Source organism: Pagrus pagrus (genome assembly GCF_965226575.1).
Source record: "Pagrus pagrus genome assembly, chromosome: 12".
Taxonomy (NCBI): domain Eukaryota; kingdom Metazoa; phylum Chordata; class Actinopteri; order Spariformes; family Sparidae; genus Pagrus; species Pagrus pagrus.
The window spans coordinates 27638885-27662715 of record NC_140196.1 but is presented as its reverse complement, the minus strand read 5'-3'; the positions used below and the strand labels follow the sequence as shown (position 1 = coordinate 27662715).

Here is a 23831-nt window from a genome sequence, read left to right as displayed (position 1 = left end):
ATTGTTTCAATGCAACTTGATTATGTCAGAAATTAGCTTCTTCGCTAAATTAGCTAGAGTTTTAAAATTGTGATATAATAAATGTGCGTTGAGATAAGGATTAAGGACTAAGATTAATATTAATATTTTGTCTGAGTATACCCATGAGGACCCACACAGGCACGGGGAGAATATGAAAACCCCACACAGCTGGCACAGCCCCAGCTGGCATAATGTTAGCCTATAATGTGTAATGTTAGCCTATAATTCGTAATGTTAGCCTATAAAGCACTGGTAATGGCCAGGTAATGAAGCAGTGTTCTTTTTTCTTTCATTACTTGATTGATAGCATGAAGTTGTGAATGAAGTGTGAGCACACATACCTGGTAAATATCATTATGCTAATACCAGGTTTGCCACATAAGCCAAAAGAAATCACCACAGCTGAAGATGGGCTGTTAGAAAAATTGCGTCTGTTTACATAAACGCCATCGACGACAACTGATAGAGTATGAGGGTCTTGACAGGTTGACCCATTTCATAGGGGGAGATTTCAACTGTTCCCCTTGTACAGTCGTGGTCAAAGGTTTACATACACTTGTAAAGAAAACACACTGTACGTCTTCATTAAAAGTGTATGTAAACTTTTGACCATGACTGTAAATGTGTTCTGACAGGCAAGAGGGCACTAAAAAACAAGGGGTAAAATTTGGAAATGGGTATGAGCCCTTGTGTACTCCTAGGACTTTCTACTTAACTATTTCATTTCATATTCTCAAGAATATTATAACAGTTTCTTGTTATGCAAATGCTCAGCCAAGATTACAATATTTTGTGAAAGCTACTTAAAATCAGGGCTTTGATTTTCTGAGCAAGAGTTACACAGACAAACAATAGTTTGGCAAACAGTCTGCAATATGCCTATTTTATTTGACTAAAATCCTGTCTGAGAGCAGTTTGCCCTTCACCAGTCTTTACACTGCATTACTTTGGGATGAGAGAGTATTGTGACAAAACAGCATTAGCTGGGGTGGAAGCAGTCATGCACATTTTGTGTTGAGTCGCAACACAAACTTTTAACTTCATGTATTTGTTTTAGATGACTGGTTCATACTAAATTCAAAGCAATGCTCAAACAATATGCACGACCACTGCTCTGATGGAATTTGTCTCCTGATTGGGGAATTTCAGGTCTCCTGAACAGTCCCCCACCCAGGCCTCTAGTGGGAACAACATGAGGCTCTAACACTGGACTGGCAAAAGAGGATTCTATGGGAATTGTGTACAGGAATTAGTGGCAAATCTAGGCACTAATGAGATTTCTCTCTATTTCCTAATCTTTCCTCTAGCCACCAATTAGAGGATCAGGGCAGCACAAATGGTTTGAACCTTGTCACCTCTTAGATCAACATCAGCATCAACAGTTCACCAACAAAGATCCCTGATAGCTGGTAATTTATTTAATACATTTTCGGGAAACTTACAACTGGTTTCTGTTTAACTTCTGCTGATCATGCAATTTTAATTTCCAACTAGTTTCTGTCTAACTTCCTCTCAGCAGGCCACTAAATTGAAATGAGTTGTTCCAGATTGATTTCCAACTAGTTTCTGCCCAACGTCTGCATGTCATGAATTGAAGTAAATTTTATAAACATTTACATTTTCACCAGTATGTCACTTCAGCAAATCAGTACAAATTTGGAACACATTTCCGTATTTTTTATAGTTAGCCACCATTACTTGCTAATTACCAACAAATACAATTTCACAATCAAGAATCAAGTGACTAATTTCCCATTTTAGGTTTCATTCCTTAATTTATTATTGAGGCCTAAGAATAATGTCTTCACATCATCACTTGAGACAAAACATACAATAGCATATAAATTAATAATCAGCAAAAAAAGTTAATATTTACCATCATTTAGGTACTTGCTTATATTAACTGGGTTTGTCAGTGTGACAGGGAAAGAGGAGCCTGTTGATTGATTAATTGATGAAAATATAAATGTAAAAAGTCAGTTGCCTGACCTTCAGAAAATGGGCAGAAACTATCTGGAAGTTAAAATGGCATGATCAGCAGATGTTAAGCAGAAACCAGTTGGAAGATTCCTGTAAATGAATTACAGAAATTACCAACTACTTATTATGAATATTACAATACAATTTTTGGTCACTACTGTGCTAATTTTGAGGTAACTTCACAGAAATGTCAAATATGTTGCTTGTTAAGTACCATCTATTTACCATGAAATTTCCAGACTTGTAAAAGTCCAATTCAAAAAAGGCTAAATACAATGTTAGATGGCACATTGTGTTACATTGGTGTCAAATTATGTGACCATAATCACGGCTGCGCTGCTGTGATAAGCCTTCATTCATTTGCAAAGCCTCTGTCTAAAACACTGCCACATTTCAGATGATAGTTGGTGAGGTATTATAGCTGCAGCTTGCTTTGACCAGGCGTAGCCATTTTTGCACCACACTGTTGTCATAATCAATGACATCAATTACGTCAATGGGTTGCCTCAGCCTTACAGGCTGGCCACACTGCATGCTTGTGTAGTGCATAGCGGCTGTGTTGCTGAGCTGCTGCTGCTCACAATTGTGCTTGTGCTCACATAGGCAGCTGTGCTGCAGCAGGGCTAATGCCTGCCCTCTCTGTTTACATGGAGTTTGTCTTTGATAAATACCAATGAATATGATGATGTGATTTTCCTTTACCCGAAGGAGGGAGGAAGGGAGAGAGACAGAGGGAGAGAGGGAGAGAAAGAAAAAGAGAATGCACGGGACAAAAATCTACCCTTCATCTGTGTGTATTCTCTTCATGTTTGTTGTAAACTGTAGTAAAATGCTGGTATAATATCGGTATGACTGTCTACACGTCATTTTCAGTTCTATTTTTGCCAAGAACCACGTGTGTTACAGTAAAAAAAGGCGAGATCTTTAGATGAAGCGCTGCAGCCTTGCTTGACACACAGGCGCTGCTCAGCCACTGTGGCCAACCTGTTATTGCAGTCATGACTGTCTTTTAACCAGCTATCTATTGTCTCTTATTAGCCTTTGCAGGGTCACAGGGAGGCTGGAGCCAATCCCAGCCGACATTGGGTGAGCGGTGGGGTACACACTGGACGAGTTGCCAGTTCATCATGGGGCTGACATATAGAAAAAAACAACGCTCACATTCACATCTATGGGCAATTTGAGTGACCAATTAATCTCACTTGCATGACTCTGAAGTACCTAGAGAGAACAGGCATGAGGAGAACATGCAAAATCCACACAGAAAGGCCCTGTCCCTGTCAGGTCTCAAACCCAGAACCTTCTTGGTATTTGGCAACAGTGCTAACCACTGCACTACCTTGCCACCAAATGTCCTTTAAACTTATCTCTTTTTTTGTTTTTCGATAACGCTATTCCTTGGATCCTCAATGCACCTTCCAGTTGTGAAGTCGATTGGATGAATGGTTATTGAGAAAATAAGAACTTTATTTATTTCTGTGGTCAATGCTAGTCTGGGAGCAAATAAGAGATAGGGTTATATCATTTGTTGGTAGTGTGGATGGGGACATGAAAAGCAGCACTATGAACATCACACAAGGGGGAGCTAGTGACAGCAGAGGGATCATGACTGTTCTTAGTGGAGAGGGATGAGGAAAAAGAACAGTGTACAGAGGCTTGTAATGTCAATAATCAATCACGTGTGGAGGAAAGTACAGCATGTTGCAAATTAGTAGCAAGTATGTGGCTGCCTAGGTTGTTTGGGCGAAGACCATCTTGTTTAAACAAAGACGGACGATTCCAGAATAAACTGAAAATAAAACAAAAATGTTATGGGTACAACAGACAGATTGGAGTCAGGTATGAAGGCTGAGGATCAAACGGCCAACTCCAAGACCCAATGTAGGGATTGGACCCGAGATCAAACCAGACTAAGCACCACTATTGCTAAGCAGGTCAAAGAGGCAGATAAAGTGAGCTTTGGTCAGTCCTGAACGACCAAGAGTGGTGTTATTCGTGCCAGTATGCATCATTTGGTTAACAGTTGTTGGGAGTGAAGCCAGGAGTCTAAATTTGTGCAGTTCCTCTGTAATGATCAGTGGTGGAAAGAGTACTTAAAATACTGAAATACGAGTACAGTTATATTACTGAAATTCCTCAATTACAACTATCCCTCCATCCATTGTCTTACGCTTATCTAGGGTCAGGTTGAAGAAGCAGCAGGCTTAGAAGGATATTCCAGATGGCATTCTCCCCAGCAACGCTTTCTAGCTCATCCTGGGGGATCCGAGGCCAGATGAGATGTACAGTTTAATCCCTCCAGCGGGTGTTGGAAAGCCTTCAAGGGGTGGTGTCCAGGAGGCATCCTAATCAGATGCCTGAACCACCTCAGCTGGCTCCTTTTGACGAGAAGGAGCAGCAGATCTACTCCGAGCTCCCCACGGATGTCTGAGATCCTCACCCTATCTCTCAGGCTAAGCCCAGCCAGTTCCCTGTTCACCACGATGGTCCAGTGCAACACCTGCATTACTGTTACGCCACACCAAACCACCTGTCCATCTCACGCTCCATGTTTCCATCACTCATGAACAAGACCCCAAAGTACTTAAACTCCTTCGCTTGGGGCTGAAGCTCACCAACCAGAGAGGGCAATCCACCATTTTCCGGCAGAGAACCATGGCCTCAGACATAGAGGTGCTGACCCTCAACTCAACTGCTTCGCACTCGACTGCAAACTGCCCCAGTGCCCTCTGGAGGTCACGGACCAAAGAAGCCAACAAAACCATGTAATTGGCAAAGAGCAGAGATGCAATTCTGAGGTTCCTGAACCAGACACTTTCCTCCCCACAGCTGCGCCTTGAGATCCTATCTAATCATGAATATCACAAACTGGATTGGAGACAAGGGACAACCCTGGCTGTGTCCAACACCCACCGGAAACATGCTTGACTTAGTGTTGAGTATATGGACAGAGTTCTCACTTTGGTTATACAGGGACTGGATAGCCCATAGCAACAGGCCCACTACGCCATACTCCCGCAGTTCCCCCCACAGTACTCCCCAGGGTACATGATTGTAGGCCTTTTCCAAATCTACAAAACACATGTAGACCAGCTGGGCAAACCGCCATGAACCACCAGCAAAACCGCAAGGGTAACAAAGTTGGTCTGCTGTTCCGCAACCAGGACGGAATCTGCATTGTTCCTTCTGTATCCAAGGTATCCATCGGTTGAAGCTTCATTTCCAGTACCCTGGAATAAACTTTCCCAGGGGGGCTGAGCAGTGTTATACCCACATAATTGGAGCACACCCCCCGGCCCCACATCTTAAAGATGGGAACCCTATTGGCTTTGGCCGGGCCACCAGACACTCGCTAGCAGGCTCCCCTTTTAGGTCAGACTCCAGGAGGGGGCCCTGGTGTCCCCATACCAGGCGAGTTACTCTTTCTCTTATGTTGCCTGTTCATGAGATCTTTGAAACTCTCTTTGTCTGGTCCCTCCCCAAGACAAGGTTTTTAATGCATTATCAATAGCATGGATTCAATCAAAGGGGTTTCTGTTTCTCAAAATCTTCAGTTTAAATTTCTCCCAACTCCTGTTCTGTTCTGCTCAGTGGTCATTGTCACCTCTCCAAACCTGGGACTGCTGCAGAGTATTTTTTTTTTTGTTTGTATGTTAGGGTTTTCATTGGCCCGTTTGTGGTTGAATTTATTAATTGGCTTCAAAATTGCAGATGAAAGGTTTGGAGTGTGTCTTGTTATGCAAATGCTCAGCCAAGATTAAAATATTTTGTGAAAGCTACTTAAAATCAGGGCTTTGATTTTCTGAGCAAGAGTTACACAGAGAAACAATAGTTTTTCAAACAGTCTCCACGCAGTTAAGCGTTAAGTGTCGCACTTTGCTTCTCCCCTGGACTCTCTTTGTGAGTGGACTCTTTACTTCCTCATCCTGCTGAGCGAAGCTGCACTGAACAGAAGCATTTGCATAACTACGTAAACATAAACATAAACATGCTGTTAAACATTTAAATTAAATGTTAGTTTGATTTTGTGAGGGTAGTACATTCATATTGTTGTGTGAACAAGTAGGAAAAATACATTTTCTTTTGTGTTGCAGTTATTAACATTTCATTGAGATGAGATTCAAGCATGTTTTAGTTTCCAGCTCTAGTACATTTCATTTCAGATTAAAAACTATTTTCTTGGTATAAAAGTTCATTCTACATTGATGTATTGTTGATATTAAAGCTTTGACATGTATGTTTTTAAATATTATAATCACTTTGAAAAGTTTAACTTTGCAAGTCTTCAGCTCATGCACTTTAACAGTCTTTAGTAGCAATATGCTGTATTTTTATTTGCACTATGAGTTAGGATAAATAAGGGAAGATGTGAGAGCCCAGAAATTGTGCATTTCATATTATGTTTTTCTTTTAGATTGTTGTCAACTAAGTAGAAACATGTTTGGTTTATTTGAGAGCAAGAACGATTGGAACTAGCCTATCCATTTTGGTTTATTTGTGTTATGAAACAAAATACAGAAAACAGAGGTATATTTTGCATATTGGCAAATAAATCCTGCTGAGTGAAGCTGCACTGAACAGAAGAATTTGTGCCTGTCTCATTCTTTCTCCCGTTTCTACAGGACCCATCTGTTTTATGGGTTCTCAACCTGAGGCCTGTAACACATACTTAAGTACGAGACTTGAAAAACAATACTAGAAGTACAAGTATCCAGTTATTTGAGTAGACGTAATTTGTTACTTCCACTCCTGTTAATGATAGTAACAAAATATTAAACTCTTGATCCATGGGAATGACACCATATAATCTTGAGTTGTTGAGGCTCATAGGCCTACCTAGCAAAGAAATGTGACATGATTAACAAGGGTTAACTGGAGCATCTCAACAAGCAAAGACACTTTTACAACCAACCATCCTTATATGCTTATCACTTGTAGCAGGGAACATTTGTCATCAATAATCAATTATCAAAATGCCGTAAATCAGATATGATATATAATTAAGATATTTAATAAAGCAAGCCATTCAAACCTGGACAGTATAAAAAGGAACAGTATGAGTGTGAGTGGTGGCTGTAGAATATCTACTAAATCTAATATATGGCTTCAAATTAGCAGCCATTTTTCTTTTTTATGGATGGTGATAACGAGTTGGTGTTGGAGCGTCCCAAGGACACCTGGACAACTGTTTTGTACTATCTATCACTCATCTCAAGTACCTCCTTACATTGTGCACATAAACTCAGTAGAAGCTCTGTCCCCAGTGCTGGCTGGTCATTAACTGGTGCGAAACGGAGCGTCAGCATTCATCATTACCTCATTTGAACAATAAAACCGGCTGCTCATAAAGCTTACACCCTGCTGACACTCTCTGTTCTCTGCTCTAAACTGGTACACACAAAGAGTCGGCCACTGTCAACAGCTACAATATATTATTCACCCTTATATATGACCAAAGGTGTTTTATTTTAAGTTTTATTTGAGAGGAATTGGAGATGTAAGACTTTAGCTTTTACATGTTCAATCCATCCAGGCTTTTATCAGAAAACCAAGAATGTCCACCCAAAAGAAAAGACAACATCAGTTGTTGAAGCCAGTGTCCAAATACGATATCTGGTTGTGTTAAATTGGCATGAATGAAGTTGAGGTTAAAGTCCTCCAGAAGTTGTAGTAATTATGTTGGGAGCAAAGGAGGAAGTCAGGTAAAGTTACAGCGCAACAGTGTCTGCATAAAGAGCGGGTTGGAGTAGACAAATAGGTCAACAAAACACTGGACTTATCGCAGGAGACCGCTGTTTGTTTACAGTTTCCTAGAGACAGTCAGTGGTAAGTCAGTAGTTCTCCAACTGTTTGCCCCACTAGTATTTTGTCAGTATTTAGTAATAGTCTTGGATGCCACTGATAAAAAATTACCCATGTCTACCCCAGTTTGAGAACCACTGATTTGAGGTAACAGCGTGTGCACACAGATAATTTGAGGATCAGGCGGAGCAGTTCCAAAAAAACTTTCAAATTATTAGCGAATAGGTACTGTATGTCTCTCCATTAAGAAAGACACTGTGTGTATTTATGCATGAGACACAGCGGCATAACTTCATTGATTATTTAAACCTCAAGACATGCTGACAGGATCTGTCAGGATCTAATGTTTATTAATGTTTTGTGTTTTTCTACACATAAGAAAGCTCACACACAGTGTAGATTCATACAGTGAAATTGTTTGAGGTAAAGCAGCTTCCCTCCTGATAAATCCTGAGCTCCATCAGAGCTGTCTTAGAGCTAAACAATTAATTATGTTTCCTCTGGAGAGTTTCCTCTATATACTTACAGATTTTAGTTTTACTGCTTCAATGTCTTACAATATTTGAGCATTTAAATGACAGAACATTTTGTGAGGGAGCTGAACATTTAGTTAAAGGTCCCATATTATGAAAAATATGTTTTCTCTGGTCTCTACATATATAAACTGGTCCTCCCTGAGCCTACCAACTCCCAGAATGAGGAAAGCAAACGAGTCTTGCATGATCTCTGCAGCCCACCCACTGGTAAAACGGGGCTCCTACAGGCTGTTCAGATTCAGCTCCTGTCGTTACATAATGAAAGGAGTGATTTGCATAGGCCGAAAACACTCCCCCCTCTCCCCGGTGATATCCGAGAGGGGGGCGTTCATCCCCGAGGTGAAGTTCGGTGTGTCCAGCGGTAAGATAGCAGTGTTTCACAATGTCGTCGCTCAGAGCTTGACATGCAAATTGCTCTGTTGTTGGTTGTAAAAATCAACATAAGTGCCTATATTCTGTCCCAGCTACAGAAGAACAGAAGAGACAGTGGTTTGTTTCATTTTTAACGACAATGTGCCGGCTACGGTTCCTGTAAGTTTGTTTATGTGCTAACCACTTCACGTGTCGCCACGTTTTGATAGTATTTACAGTTGCCTACGAGTTTGGTGAAGTCAGCTTGAAATTGGCTAACTAGTTAGCTCCACTTCGGTCCGCTATGCAACGGCGTTTGAAGCGAGTTTAATGTTAATAATATTACGAGGGAGCTTGGTTGTCACAGTAAAAAGTCTGGAAACGTGCAGACTGGAGACAGAGACTATGCGAACAGTGTCCAAGAGTTTGGAGACTGTGTTGGAGACAAACACAGCTTTCACTAGCTGTTTTTAGATGTTACCTGTTGCAGGTCAGTGGGGGATGGGAGCCGGGTGGTTGTGTTGGTTAGTGGGGAGTCTCTCATGTAATGGTGGACAACACACAAATTCCTGAGTGCTGGCTTATTAAGCTTATACAACCAGTTGAATGACATCATCTCGGCGAGCCATAGCGATACATCCACCGTAAACATTAGCGCATGCTACCGCTAGCGTAAGCGGCATCCTCTCCCTGAGAGGGGCGTGTAGCAGGCGTTGACAGATGGAGCTCATTAGCATTTAAAGGTGCAGGGACAGAAACAGCTGCTCTCAGTAGAGCTCACTTGAGCGACTTTTAGACAGCTGATATTCAGGACCACGGAGGGTTTGCAATACATTTCGAATACAGTGTTGTTGGACCTCTGACAGCTGTGTGAAATTGATGAAAAACAGTATAATATGGGACCTTTAAGAAACTGAACAACTGCTAAACATCATCAGGACGTGGCAACTGAAGAAGTTCAACCTGCCAAAGTCAATAATGGTGCACTTCTACACATCCTTACTTCCCCTATTGCCATTGTGGACACTGCATGTTACTTTAACCTGTCTCTCTGCATGGTCTTACTTGGGAGGAAACATTAATACAAATCTTTGGATTAGTATTTGTGGACATATTCTTCATACTGTGCACACTCCTTGGTCAATAATTGTATAAAATATATTTTCAAATTTGTACTGTACATTTCTATTTGAGATTTATAATTCTTGACTTAAGCATGAATTATTTTTGTTTTTATTTTCTCTTGCAATGTTTATGACCATTTGCACCAAAATACCTCAGCAAATTCCTTGCCTGTGAAACCTGCTTGGCAATGAACCTGTTCCTCTTGAACTCTCTAGTCCCTGTGGGAATTGAGTAGCATTACATCACTGGTTGGCAGTGGTGGCTGTTCTTACCTAAGCTGCCCTACTGTCTGACTTCACTGCCAGACATGCACCATACACACAATGATGCTTATTTGATGGCATCACTTGAAAGCTTTAGTCCACTGAAGTTGGCATCTAGTTTAATATCCTAAGTGCCCTGGCTTGTCTCACAAACTCCCAAAGGTACCACACCCAGACATTCAGTCAATACAGGCTGATGGACTGCTCTCAGCTCTCACTCAATGTCCAAAAAAGTTAGACCGAAAATACAGGACTTCTTCACTTTATGATCGAGATATGACTACAATGGCTGGGCAGAGCCCCAGTAGCCAAACTAAGCAATCTTTGAAACTTTTGAAAATTCACACGTCCTGCACTACAGCAGGACCTTTACGGTAACACTTCATATTAAGGTACACCGATTCACCATTAATTAGTTGCTTATTAGCATGCAAATTAGTAACATATTGGCTCTTAATTAGTCATTATTAAGTACTTATTAATGTATTATTCTGCATGGCCTTATTATACAGCCAGTACGCCATTAACTAAGAGTTTCCCCTCAATAACCTCAGAATTATTGCTTATTAGTAGTAAGTAAGGAAGTTGTTGTATATTAATTACGATCTCAATATGCTTTGCTTAATATGGACTTTATAAGGTGGTAGTACCACAAGAATAGTTATTCTCCCTTAATAACACTTAATGAATATGGTCTGTTCTTACATAACAAAACACAAAACTACATGTGTTAATAGTGTCCAAATAACTCTAAATTAAGTCTTTGTTATTTAGAATATGTTCCCCATACTAAAGTGACATCTTGATCATTACTAATTCACTAGTGGTTAAACACTTATTAACCAACACATGTTCCCTAATCTAAAGTTGCCTCCTTTTCACACTTAGTTAATATATTATAGCACATAACTACTGCAATGAACAAGTGATGGGTTACACCTTTGAAAAAAATGGATCTATCTATAGGTTCCCTCTCATTCAGTGGTAGAATAACAAAGACAGCACAAGTACATATAGCTCATTTATTAAACCACTGCTTCAGGTTTCCCCAAGGCTGACAACAAATACTGCCTGAACTTGCTGAGTAGTTTAACTTACAGGTAATGGGGTCTGCCTGAAAATTCAAACACTGACAAGTATCAGTGTATATAAACATGTCATACAATATGGTATCAAATGTATAAGCAGGTCATACTGTATGATAATACAGGTACTCTATTGTTGAAAATCTGTGTGATTCTTTACCCAAAATCTGCCTGCTTACAAAAAAATCTAACTGCATAATATAGAAATATAAAAACTGCACAGCTCAATATGAACTGTATAGCTCTTTATCAGCTAAACTACACTTGTCAAAGCTTACAACAAATTTACTGAACTGTACAAACATTGCACGTTCACAGCCTAAACCTGCTCTATAATTACTGCATCAGGTGATTTATTTCCCCTGTGCACAAATATTTCACTTTTCCAATAGTGTTCCGTTACTGTGATGGTTTCCACGCCAACAAGTCCACTCAATAACATCTAAGTGATCCCTCAACAGTTTTTGTGTGCGGCTCCCTCTCTGTCTCCAGATAGTTGACTTGCAAATACCCCCAAATCTCTCCAGGTTTTGTGTATGTGCACCTGTAACAGGGTCGACAAAAACATCTTGATGGTTGACAGTCAGGTGATTGTAACCTTCATCCTGAAGATGGTGGTAAGAGCTCCACCCATCTGAAATGATTGAGCTTCCACGACGAACGTGTTTTTATTAGAGGCAAGAGATGCCTGGCTGAACGGTGATGCACAATCTTAAGAATGGGTCTCCTGTCATCCTTAATCCCTAGCATTCCGAACACCCAGGAACTCCTGTTGCTTGCCCGTCCTCTGTTGTACTGAAATTCAAAAATTTCAAAATGAGGACAATGGCACAATACAATGATTCTGCAATAATGGTGGGAAATGGGAGCAAATAAATCATAAGTCAAAAATTCAAAAGTTCTCTCTCTTTGGAGTAGTGGTGCATGTTTACAAATATTGAACTGTTCTGGGGCGTAGGAATAATGTGGTTTCTTAAAACCGACATTCCCCTCTATGCTTTCAATGAACTACGATGTATCTTATTCCATAATGCAGTAGTTACTTCTCGAGATACAGGAGATACACCTCCAAGCACCTCAGGCAAAAACAGGTTTTAAATGTCTGTATATTGTCTCTACCTTCTGTAGCTGAGTTTAGCACAGACTTAACCAACATCAAATACACGTTTTTAGACACAAAATCATGTATTTAGCATCAAAGTAATACTCATAAGTGTTTAAGTAACTTTCATACCTTTCTTTTATGGCCAAATTTGCTTTCATCTATCATAACAATCTCTGCTCTTTGTCCAACAGTCTGCTTGCCTCTTCTTCTCATTCTTTTTATTCCCGATTTGCAAACTCTCCGCAGCTTGTCTGCAAGTTTACTCAGAGTTGCAGAACTCCGAGTAATTCCTTCCTACAGCATGTCCACTTGTCTCAGTCGAAGGCCTTGGGCGAATCTGTAATAGATCAACCAGGTAAATATTTCAATGACACAATTTAGAAGTAGGGGGTTAAAACCAATTTCTTAAGTTGTCATTGGTCTTTTCATAACCATAATTATAACCATAATTTCTTATTTGCAGTCCCATTTGCAGACACAGCAGATACTCATAGCATGAATACAAGACGGTATTTAACCTGAAACAACAAATCTCAAAAGCAAAGTAGGGTGAAGAACATTCCCTGTGTGAGGGGAGGAATGGAATAAAATCCCAAAACAAATTAAATCTGCTGTATCTTTGAAGAGTTTTAAGAAACAACCGAAAAAATGGATGCTGAGTAAATTAGCACAGTGGAGTGTCTGTTTAGAAAAGATAAGTTCTTTTGAACTTTTTTTTTTGCCAATGAATTAAGTTCTTTTCTGAGCGAATTTCCGGGAACCACCTTAAACCTAAAAATCCACAAGACCTTTGTACTACATTGGACTCTTCGCAACCCAGTACTTATACAATTACACATACTTGATAAATTCGACCAATATTCAGAATTCTTCCCATATACTGTATAAACTCATGTCTCGTAAGCATTGGCTCTTATAGGACCCATCCCAACCAACAGTATAGTGAGAACAGTCAAAGAAAACATTATGGTCTGAGTTAGAGTTTCTCTTTGATGGCTTTTGTTATTATACAATGTAAAACCACGCACCTGTAGATGTAATGCATCCACGTATGCAGTCGAATGTGAGAATTCTCAAGCACGGAGCCACTTCGGATGGACCTAGACACCGCTTTCCCTTTGTGACAGGAATCTCGGCATATCCTGATGATTAAATCCAAAGGTTAATGTAACAAAATAAAAACCTATGATACTGTGCTGATTTCACTAAATAAAGATGTAACATAAATGAAGATGAAGAGAGCGACATAGATGTTTACGTATAGGTGTTGAAACAGCTAAGACTGGGATTGAACAAGGTGCACTTGTACTCTTAGTAGTCTTTGTGATTCCCTCCCCCCATGCAATCTCAAAGCACAACAGAACAGTCCCATTTCTAGGCCTACTTGACAAGTAATATCTACAACTGTTACACCTTAAATTGGGTAAGACATTTGAGTAAATTTAGCTGTGTCTATTCTACTCTACTTGTCACCACTTGTGCTTTCGTGCCACGCAGCATGAAAAGGGTGATATCAATCAATTAATCCCTGTGCATGTACATGTTTAAAGTCAAGCTGATTGGTGGCATTTATTGTTAAATAGGTGAACAATATTACCAGGAATGTGATCTAAAATTGTTTAAAAAAGGCATTTTTCATTTCAGATTTTGTACACATGTAGAACTTCGTGGAAACATTAACATCCCTATCTCTACCAAATAAACAGAAGCTTACTTAAAAATTAAAATTTGCAGCTGTGTGTGATTTGTATTGTGACTTTCTTGATGTGACTTAGCATATTTAGTGTGAACACCACTCATAGCTTCTGTATTAAAAAAAATGTCGTAATATATTGGATTTGGCACTGAATTCTAGCAAATATAATTGGATGGCTGCATGCTGCACACTCCCCTATGCTTACACACACATAGAAAATTAATAAATAAGGCACATGTCTAGTTGTTCTACTCACCATGCTGCCTCCTTTTTGCCGTAGGGCCGTTTCAACTTCATAACATGAAAGCAAGAGGGGCATTTCATCCATTTTCGAAGTAGGCCTTCTTTCATTAACCATCTGGTGAACTTGTAGTTTTCCTTGGGGCACTGTCTAAAATGTATTCGACTCAAAAACTTATAGCCCAACAACATATTTGTTAAACCTATACCTATGGAATAATGTCAGATTCAAAGCTCATAATATTGACTCACTCACTCACTCACTCACTCACTCACAAATCAAATCATCATCTTTTTTGTATCCTGCTCTCATTTTTGTTTTTAAGGATCAATCTCCAAAGTGGAGTTCCTAGAAGCCAGAAGCCAATGGCAAGAAAAAATAATAAAGGATCTTGAGCAAGAGCACATTTTCTGCGTGAGCAAGTCATGGGAAAGAAGAAATCATGTGAGCGATTTGGGAGCAACTTGTATCTGCAAAATGTAATGTAATTGTAATGAAAGGTGTGATATATCTTCATAACAATCTGATCTTTGTCTCATCTATCCTCTATTTGATCAAAGCTCAACCAAAAGTAATTACTTTGGAGGACAACGACGAGGACGACGATGGCAACATGGATGAAGATGATGTCATTCCCCCATCTTCTCCAAACATCAGTGAGTCCTCGGACAGTGATGTTGTCATCCAAAGACGGAAGACACGTTGGACACAGCCACCTGCATCTGCAACTATGGCTGTGCTTGGAAAAGCTCATGTGAGAGGTAAGAATGGCATAACTTGAACCACCTGCCCTGTTAGCAACAAGTGATCATGAAAAGTAATTATTAATAAAAGCGTTGGAAGAGCTGTTAAAAATATGTTCTGAAGTGATTATGAGGCAAAAATACAGATCTTCAGTTCTAGATTCTGAATATACTAGGAATTTGATGATAAATAAAAATGAAATGTTTAAAGTAAAAAATGTGGCTTTCATCAAGAATAAAGCTCCATTTTATTTTGCAGCATTCACACTAATTATTATTCAACATCAAATGTATTGCTAGAAAGATTTGTCTCTCAGAAGTAAACATAATTCTGAACTTACCAACTAAACAGATCTTACAGAGTATCATTTTTGTATTGAATTCTGAACCACATATTGTGCGTGGAATCATATCAGGAGATGAGCAGATTGTCCCATTCCTAGAATATGCCTCATACGTCTATCAAAAGAGAAGTGACCAGTTTGAGCAATTTCCGCTGACCTTAAGCCGTTGTTTGTGCTCATTTCACGTGTTCTTTTTTTTTAGTTTTATATATTTTTCAGTGAAAGGGCCAGCTGAGGTTATCAGCAGATATAAAAAAGTCTTGAAAAGCTTAAGCAAAGTCCGCACCATGACTGAAGCCTTCAGAATCAATGGCGTGGATCGGGAAACCATCAAGATGACTGCTGCAATTGCAGAGCTCAACATTGTGGATCCTGAAACCTTCAAGAACCTGAAGTATGATCCTGCAGTCCTTTGCTAAGAGGACCCACATTACCCCTGAGAAGAAGAGCATTATAGAGGACATGAAGGCCAAAGGCCAACTCCTCCCCTTGTTGATGAAATATTAAGACTTGAGTGAGCTGCTTTGTTCAGATAAAAATCTGTTGTATTGTATTGGAAACGTGAAATATTAACCTGTGCAGATTTTGTTTTATCCTTGTTAGTGCACAGGGGAAATAAATCACCTGATGCAGTAATTATAGAGCAAGTTTAGGCTGTGAAAGTGCAATGTTTGTACAGTTCAGTACATTTGTTCTAAGCTTTGACAAGTGTAGTTTAGCTGATAAAGAGCAAGTTCATGTTGAGCTGTGCAGTTTTTATATTTTTTAGATTGTGCAATTATTTGTAAGCAGGCAGATTTTGGGTAAAGAATCACACAGATTTTCAACAATAGAGTACCTGTATTATCATACAGTATGACCTGCTTATACATTTGATACCATATTGTATGACATGTTTATATACACTGATACTTGTCAGTGTTTGAATTTTCAGGCAGACCCCATTACCTGTAAGTTAAACTACTCAGCAAGTTCAGGCAGTATTTGTTGTCAGCCTTGGGGAAACCTGAAGCAGTGGTTTAATAAATGAGCTATATGTACTTGTGTTGTCTTTGTTATTCTACCACTGAATGAGAGGGAACCTTTAGATAGATCCATTTTTTTCAAAGGTGTAACCCATCACTTGTACATTGCAGTAGTTATGTGCTATAATATATTAACTACAGTAAGTAGTAGTAACTACTGTAAGTGTGAAAAGGAGGCAACTTTAGATTAGGGAACATGTGTTGGTTAATAAGTGTTCAACTACTAGTGAATTAGTAATGATCAAGATGTCACTTTAGTATGGGGAACATATTCTAAATAACAAAGACTTAATTTAGAGTTATTTGGACACTATTAACACTTGTAGTTGTGTGTTTTGTTATGTAAGAACAGACCATATTCATTAAGTGTTATTAAGGGAGAATAACTATTCTTGTGGTACTACCACCTTATAAAGTCCATATTAAGCAAAGCATATTGAGTTCGTAATTCATATATAACAACTTCCTTACTTACTACTAATAAGCAATAAGTCTGGGGTTATTGAGGGGAAACTCTTAGTTAATGGCTCACTGGTTGTATAATAAGGCCATGCAGAATAAGGCATTAATAAGTACTTAATAATGACTAATTAAGAGCCTATTAGTTTTTTGTTTTTTTGATGTATTTATTTTGTAATCTTGTGACCAACCTTTATCACTTACTACTTCATATGGAATTGCTAAAATTATTTAAAAATGAACTATTTCACAAGTGTTCATATCATTATCTCAATTTCATGCTGGTGCTCTTATAGTACTTACATAAGCAAACCAGACCATCAGTGAGATAATTGGATATATCTATATAGTTATTCCCTGCTACATCTAAAAATGACCAGGGAAAGTTATGCTTTTTCAACAAAAGTACTGATACCAAGCAACAGAACCTTTTAGCTGTTGGCTATGTGTATGCTAATCAAGGTGTGTGAATGGCATGAAAAAAAAAGTTTACTTTGTTTCACAATCATCATATTAGAGTTATTAGCTGCAAAAAAGATACACTACCTCATCAGGAAAAGCTGTATTAAAATAAGAAAAAACAGTGATAAGAATATATTGCATCTTTCTTTCACAATCAAAAGCCTGGAAAACCCCTGATATCAAATTTTCAGAAACCCTATGTTCAACATCCAAACTGGCAGCTCAGCCAATCGACAGTAAGTGAAAGCTGTATATCTACTACAATTGGGGAGTGCCATTGCCACGGGGAGGCATACTTGGTCTGTAACCGTGTTTGGGGGGGTGGTGCATGTCAAGTGCATGAATGCCAGGGACCAAGGTTTTCACGTTGCACAATACACAGCCCCGATAGTGGACAACAATCAAATGAGTACACTTTTCCTATTCATAAAAGTTATGTTTAAAGGTTTCAAATTTGGATGATTTAACTGGATTGAATTTGGCTGGAAATCACCCGTATTGTTTCATGGCACAAATGAACAAAGGAGCTGCTGCAGCAACCTGTCTCAAATCCATATTCATTTAAATTAACTATTAAATTCAGTTGGTGAATGTTTACCTTTTTGTCAATAGCAGGGAGACAACAATCAAACTGTGACTTTGGAATGACACTGTTAGTGAAACTTAAGAAACAAAGAGCAAAATGACATTCCCATGATTTACTACTGAGATGCTGTCTGTGATGTTCATGGAGCTATCAGCATTTTCTAAACCCTGTTCAGACATACTGCACTTGGCAATGTAGCTCCTGAGTTTGGGTGTTGCTACCTGAGCCCGTTTGTTATGAGCCAACTATCTTAACGAGTAGAGGCTTTACTGTGTACACTGAAGTGAACACAGTGTACAAACAGGTTGTACAAGTGTTGTAAAAATACTTTATTGTCAGATGTTTTCAGTTTACATCACATAAATTAAACAAATACAGGAGGTACACATTTGCAATCATGCTAACCTCTAACCTGTCCTTGATGTCCATCCTAATGAAAACTCAGATCTTTACAGCATGTGTGAAGAGTGACAAACTACAGCCTGCACATACACCATCCTGTCAGCTTTATCTCTGTTATGTCTGATACAACCCCGATTCCAAAGAAAGAAGTGATGCTGTTTAAAACAACTCATTTGCTAATACTTCTTGACATATACTCAATTAAAAACAGGTCCCCTGAGGCTTTTGGGTGCTGGGACAGCCACCTGCTTCATAATCCAGCCTTCATGTAGAGACACTCCAGCAGCAGAGCAGGTGAAGCCTCAGTCTGGCTCAGTGCTGCTGATGGAGGCTGCAGGATGGAGTTGGGAGTACTTCAGGGTGACATCTAGACCCACCAGAGGACCCACCACACTGAGCCACGACAACACATAGTTCACTGGCCTACACACACACACACACACACACACACACACACACACACACACGTAGAGGTATCGACATGACAGATATCTAATAATAATAAGACTTAACATTTTTAAGTTTCTTGATTTACAGCAACGTGATATTATATCAACATGATGATGCTGCTGTTGAATGAACCTTGTTGCAAATCTAGCTTTTGCAAATAAAAAAATCAGCAGGTTTTATGAAACAGCTTCATGTAACAGCCTTCCATTGTGTTTTTAGATGAGTGACTCTAACAGTGATCCTACCTGTGTTGCTCCTGAGCTGCCAGCAGCACAGGCCTCATAAACTCTTCTGTCTTACAGGGGTGGAGCATGAAGAAAGGCTGACCCAGCAGGGGATGCTCCTGACACACACACACACACACACACACACACACACACACACACACACACACACACACAGACAATCTCAGTGAAGCTTTTCAGATGAAGGTGGTGATAATAAAACTGGTTGCTGCATCTCTCGCACTTGTACCTGCAGACTGATTGTATTCAGAGGACTGTTCTGAAGTCTGAGCCTGAAGTTTGGATGAACAGAGCTCCACACCTCCTCTAATGACAGGCTCCTCCCCTCTGACAAGGTGACACATGAAAAAAAGAAGACACAGCACAAATATCACAGAGGGCATCCTGACACTGTTGAGATATGACTAATTGCAACCAGTGATAACTTTGACTCGTATTTGAGTCCAACAAACATGCCTTCAAAGCTAAAGAGATGTGATGTGTGATATGCAGGTTTATAGTTATACGACATTACTTATCACCCACTTACAATGCAGTACTGAGTACTCAGTACAGCAGCAAAGCTTCAGTCAACAGATTACTAATGTGAGGATTGGGCCATGGACTGGTATATTGGTCATATTACATATTAGATCAATCCATGGCCCCAGGTATAGATGTACCTGCATCTCTAATGTTGAAACTGATTTTGAATTCTGTGAATCTTTAGATCCCCATTGTACTTAAATTAAAACTGAAAACCTTCCATCAAATGATTACATGTGTACATTTTTAACATAGGGTCATTCCATGCCAAATCACCCAGAACTCACAACAATTCACTTGACCTGGCAAAATCCTGTAGCTGTATTCCAAATACTTTTTTAGTAATGAGCTTTTGGCTGATCATTTAATCATTTTTGTGATCCCTAGTATGTGTATTATAATCCTCAGCAATTGATTATTTATTTTATGATTAATATAACTATTATTATTATTATTATTATTATTATTATTTATCAAATAACCAAATTAATAGTGATTTTTTTTTTCCAAAATGAAGAATCTTTCATTTTAAAAAAATCATATCTCCACTAGTTTTCACTTTCTTGCAACTACATGTTGATTCTCTGCAGCAGTTCTGCAACATCTAGAAGTTATTTGGTAAAAAAACAAAAAAAACAACAGGAACCACAGATCTTGATCTCAGATCTTGCCAATTATAGTTTTGAAGCTGAAAACCTTCTTTAGATATTTTGGCTGTATATTTTCCCTTAAGATACTCCATCATTTACATTTTTTTTGAAAATAGTTACTTTTTCTTAATTTTCACTGGCTGAATATTACATTCAGTTTTTGATTTGGTTCAGGAAATGTGCACACAGTTGGAGAAGCATTGTGTGTGTGTGTGTGTGTGTGTGTGTGTGTGTGTGTTTGCAGTGAGTGTCCAACGTGTTACTAACGTAGAGTGGAGGCTCTGAAGTAGAGCACAGGAGTACTGTAGCTGCACGAGTACAGGATGTGATACTCATACTGAAGCACCTGGCTGCTGCCGTTAGACACCGCACAGGCCCCGTCATCTTCATCATCATCATCAATGTCATCTTCGATGGTGTCAGTGTCAACTAGGGCTACAGGAACAGACTGTACAGGGAGAAAGACAGTGGAGACACCGGTGAATGGATGTCCAGTTGCTCCATGTTGGAAGCCTGGACTGGACCTTAATTTAGGGATCAGTTAAAGTGTAGAGGTGTGTGCAGATCACTGATATTTCAATCAAACAGTCATTTTCATGCAACTAACACATTAGAGGTGCTAATCCCTGACATTCAGTGATATTTAGTTTGGGCATTCACCTGCTCCGTCTCCTGTCCCTGCTGATCAGGCCTGGAGTGACAGGAAGTGTATGGCTCCGACTCTGAACTCGATCCTTCCAGGTCCCACACTGTGCTTGAGTTAATGACGACTGACCTGAGAGTGGTCTTCCTCAGGTAGCCCTCCTCTGAATCCTAAACCCAGATCAGAAACGACCATCAACCACATGCATGGATGACAGCAGGCTTCCAGGCACTGTCTCCTCTATGACGGTGACAGTACAGACCTCCTCACCTGGACCGCCTCCCAGCTCCAGCCATCGTCCAGCTGCTCTGACTGCTGCAGGAGGAGACGACAGCAGTGACGGAAGTTCTGCTCATCCAGCACACACGAGCTCATGTCTGCAAGGGAACACGTGGGTGTTAAGAGAGGGGCGGTCTGAGTGATTGCATCGTTTTAATTAGGAATCAAATATATGTTTCTCAATGTTTATTATGTGCCAGTTTGTGCCAGACGTCCAGAGTGTGGATACTATATGCACATGGTCTGAGATGATCACTGGAGACATCAGTTTGTATTTTGGCAGGTAAAGTTTTTCTGCCCACTTTATATCTTAAACTTAAACTGAACTAGCCACATTTACTATCATATATCCTGTAGGTATGGTGGCTTTCGCTTTTACCAAACTCATTTTTCAACACAATACTTGTGGGTACTTTAAAAGCACTTCAGGGAGGATGTGTAGCGATTGAATCTTACATACAGACATTAAACTGTAGTAAAGGTTATTCATTGTGACGTGTTCCTGGTGCTACAGCATCACCACCCATCACTGCTCCACGGACTCACACGGCTATCGATTTTCATTCAGCATATGTAGAGGCTATCTGTTCGCTCCTGTCAGTCATAAACAGCCTGAACAGTCTGAACACATTCAAACATTCTGATCTGCTCCTGGATCAGTCTGACAGCTTACAGCTCGATGTTGACGTCATCTTGTCGCGGCCGGGTGGACCGAATATTCTGGAACATCTGAATCACGTAAACAGAAAATCAGCAGACTGACAGTTCACACGGCTCTGTGGGTTAGACTGCAGCAGGACGGCTTCCGTCTTCTGCTTCTTCTTCTTCTGCTGCTGCTTCTTCTTCTTCTTCTTCTTCTTCTGTGATGTATGGCAGTATGCATCCTTTGAGTAGCACTACTGCCTCCTTCTGGCTCAATCCATCCCTTCAGTTCTTCTCTATTGTTTTTATTAGTCCAGTTGTTTTCAAAAGGCGAGAGATCGCTTTTCTTCCCTCCAGTGTGTCATCATACCCCAGCAGGTCCCCAACCACTGTCTCTGTAGGCTGCTGGACATGTGTCCTCTGACTTTGACATGTTTCCTATGAGATCAGGACATGAATAAAAAGTGTGTTGCTCAGGTAGCAGTGTGTAAGTCTCAGTCTGCTCATAATAACTTGTTCTCGTCGGTCGGCTCCACTGTTACTTGTTGACCCTACTGTGTTGTGTATTTTGTGTATATGTCGGCCCTAGTTGCTCCATCAATTACTCCCTCCCACACAATGCTTTGCTCTTCTGATTTTGAAAGTTTAACTCTGATATTTTCCTTCTTGATTGCTTCCTTTGCCAGTCTGTCTGCTTCCTCTTCTGCCTGAGTGAGCTGAACTTGAACTTTATGTTTCCCCCTACTGATAATTATTGAATGAATTAACATGAACTCATACAGTATATCTCGATGGATATTATTTGATCCTTTTTTAATGCTGGTTAATGCTGAGACTGAGTCACTGCTGATTAGTGTTTGCTGTTATCTGTTCTGCCCACTCCAGTAGGCTACTAACAGATTGCAATTACTCAGTTGTATATACACTTAAATAGTGTGAGGTTCTTCTGATAAAACTACTATAATTACACTAATCTGTACAAAAATCCGTAATTGCTTTAACTATACAGTAAAAGCAATTACAGATTTGTGTGTATATATATATATATATATATACGTATGTATGTATGTATATATGCTATGTTTATACACTTGGTCCAATGAATGAACAGCTGAATGTAGAGTTAATGTTTCTCTTCCGGATCGTGAGATCACGTGACTACCATCGTCAGACTTTATCCATGAAACAACAAGTTCATGCTGATTCACTTTAAAAAATGTATAAAAATGCTCAAATGCTAAAAAAACCTCCTTTATACGATGTGAATTTCATTCAAGCGTGGTTTGTATCCCGTTAGTCTGTGAACGGACAGTTATCGTGCAGTTTCGCTTTTCAATCGCTAGATGGCAGCAAATCCAACTTAAGTGCTGCAGCAGAGCAACCACCACCAGGATCAGACTCAGCTTTATTGTCAAGTTACGTGTAGGCTACACACACAAGGAGCTGGACTGTGAACAGCGACAGGTTAACATAAACATAAACGTGGAACTTTTAGGTGGGCTTGAATTGAAAAGTAGATGTATAAACATAGCCAACAACATACAATGTGTAGGCCTTGATAGAAGTCAGTTGTTTTTGTAAATTCTAAACAATATAAAGAAATAAATGTTAAATACATGTCTATGCTGCATGCAGGATTAAACATTTTTACCCCTTCCGCTTGTTTTCGAGTGCCACCTGGCCCATCAGAACAGAGTTACAATGGGTAGTGGTTGAAATCTCCCTCTGAAATGTGACAACCCTTCAAGACCCTCAAATGTCATCAGTTGGCAATTCTGGTATTATCACAATGCCATTTATCCGATGGAGATAGAAAAGCATGAGCGCTCGCAATTCATTTACAACTTTACAAAATCAATCAAGTCGTCAAATCAAAAAGAACACTTCTTCATTACCTGCCCACGAGCAATGCTTTATAGGCTAACATTAGCAAACTGTGCTCCTACCCTGCCATTCTGCACTGATATTAGAGGAGCAGTACCAAGTGAAGCCGCTTCACTGCTGGACTTAAGTTAAATTTTGGATTTCAAATGCTATTAATAGGGGGGAATGCAACATTCGAATACATAAAAACTGTCATTCTCAATTCAGCAATACCAATGTAACATTAGCCTGTTGGCTAGTAACTGCGACATTTTATGCTTCTTATGAAGAAAAGATACATAATACTT

General features: G+C 39.6%; 1 protein-coding gene and 1 pseudogene across 5 annotated transcripts; one reads left to right on the top strand and one right to left on the bottom strand.

Annotated features, from left to right (window-relative positions):
- Positions 1-5108: 5108 nt before the first annotated feature.
- LOC311266357 (coiled-coil domain-containing protein 106-like) lies at positions 5109-15799 on the top strand (annotated as a pseudogene). Its single transcript has 5 exons — positions 5109-5198; positions 12569-12623; positions 14531-14649; positions 14766-14966; positions 15512-15799. The product of its transcript is annotated as a coiled-coil domain-containing protein 106-like (transcript).
- Positions 15800-18138: 2339 nt separating this feature from the next.
- Positions 18139-21854, bottom strand: atg10 (ATG10 autophagy related 10 homolog). 4 transcript variants are annotated; one of them, XM_084368782.1, is made up of 7 exons: positions 21782-21854; positions 21010-21116; positions 20757-20909; positions 20364-20544; positions 19151-19248; positions 18922-19019; positions 18139-18649 (listed from the first exon to the last, which is right to left on the bottom strand). In XM_084368782.1, the coding sequence occupies exons 2-7, from the start codon at positions 21112-21114 to the stop codon at positions 18529-18531; spliced, it is 756 nt and encodes a 251-aa protein (XP_084224908.1). In that variant the 5' UTR covers positions 21115-21116; positions 21782-21854; the 3' UTR covers positions 18139-18528. The 4 variants fall into 4 exon arrangements, with proteins under 4 accessions (XP_084224908.1, XP_084224906.1, XP_084224909.1 ...); XM_084368780.1 differs by having other exon boundaries at positions 21692-21849; XM_084368783.1 differs by having other exon boundaries at positions 18139-18593; positions 21692-21849.
- Positions 21855-23831: the final 1977 nt, after the last annotated feature.

Coding starts and splice junctions, on each gene's coding strand:
- atg10 (XM_084368780.1), bottom strand. Junction 19,249..20,363: donor CTTCAGAGCCTCCACTCTAC/GTTAGTAACACG, acceptor TCACCTTGTCAG/AGGGGAGGAGCCTGTCATTA. Junction 18,650..18,921: donor GCAGCTCAGGAGCAACACAG/GTAGGATCACTG, acceptor GTGTGTGTGTAG/GCCAGTGAACTATGTGTTGT.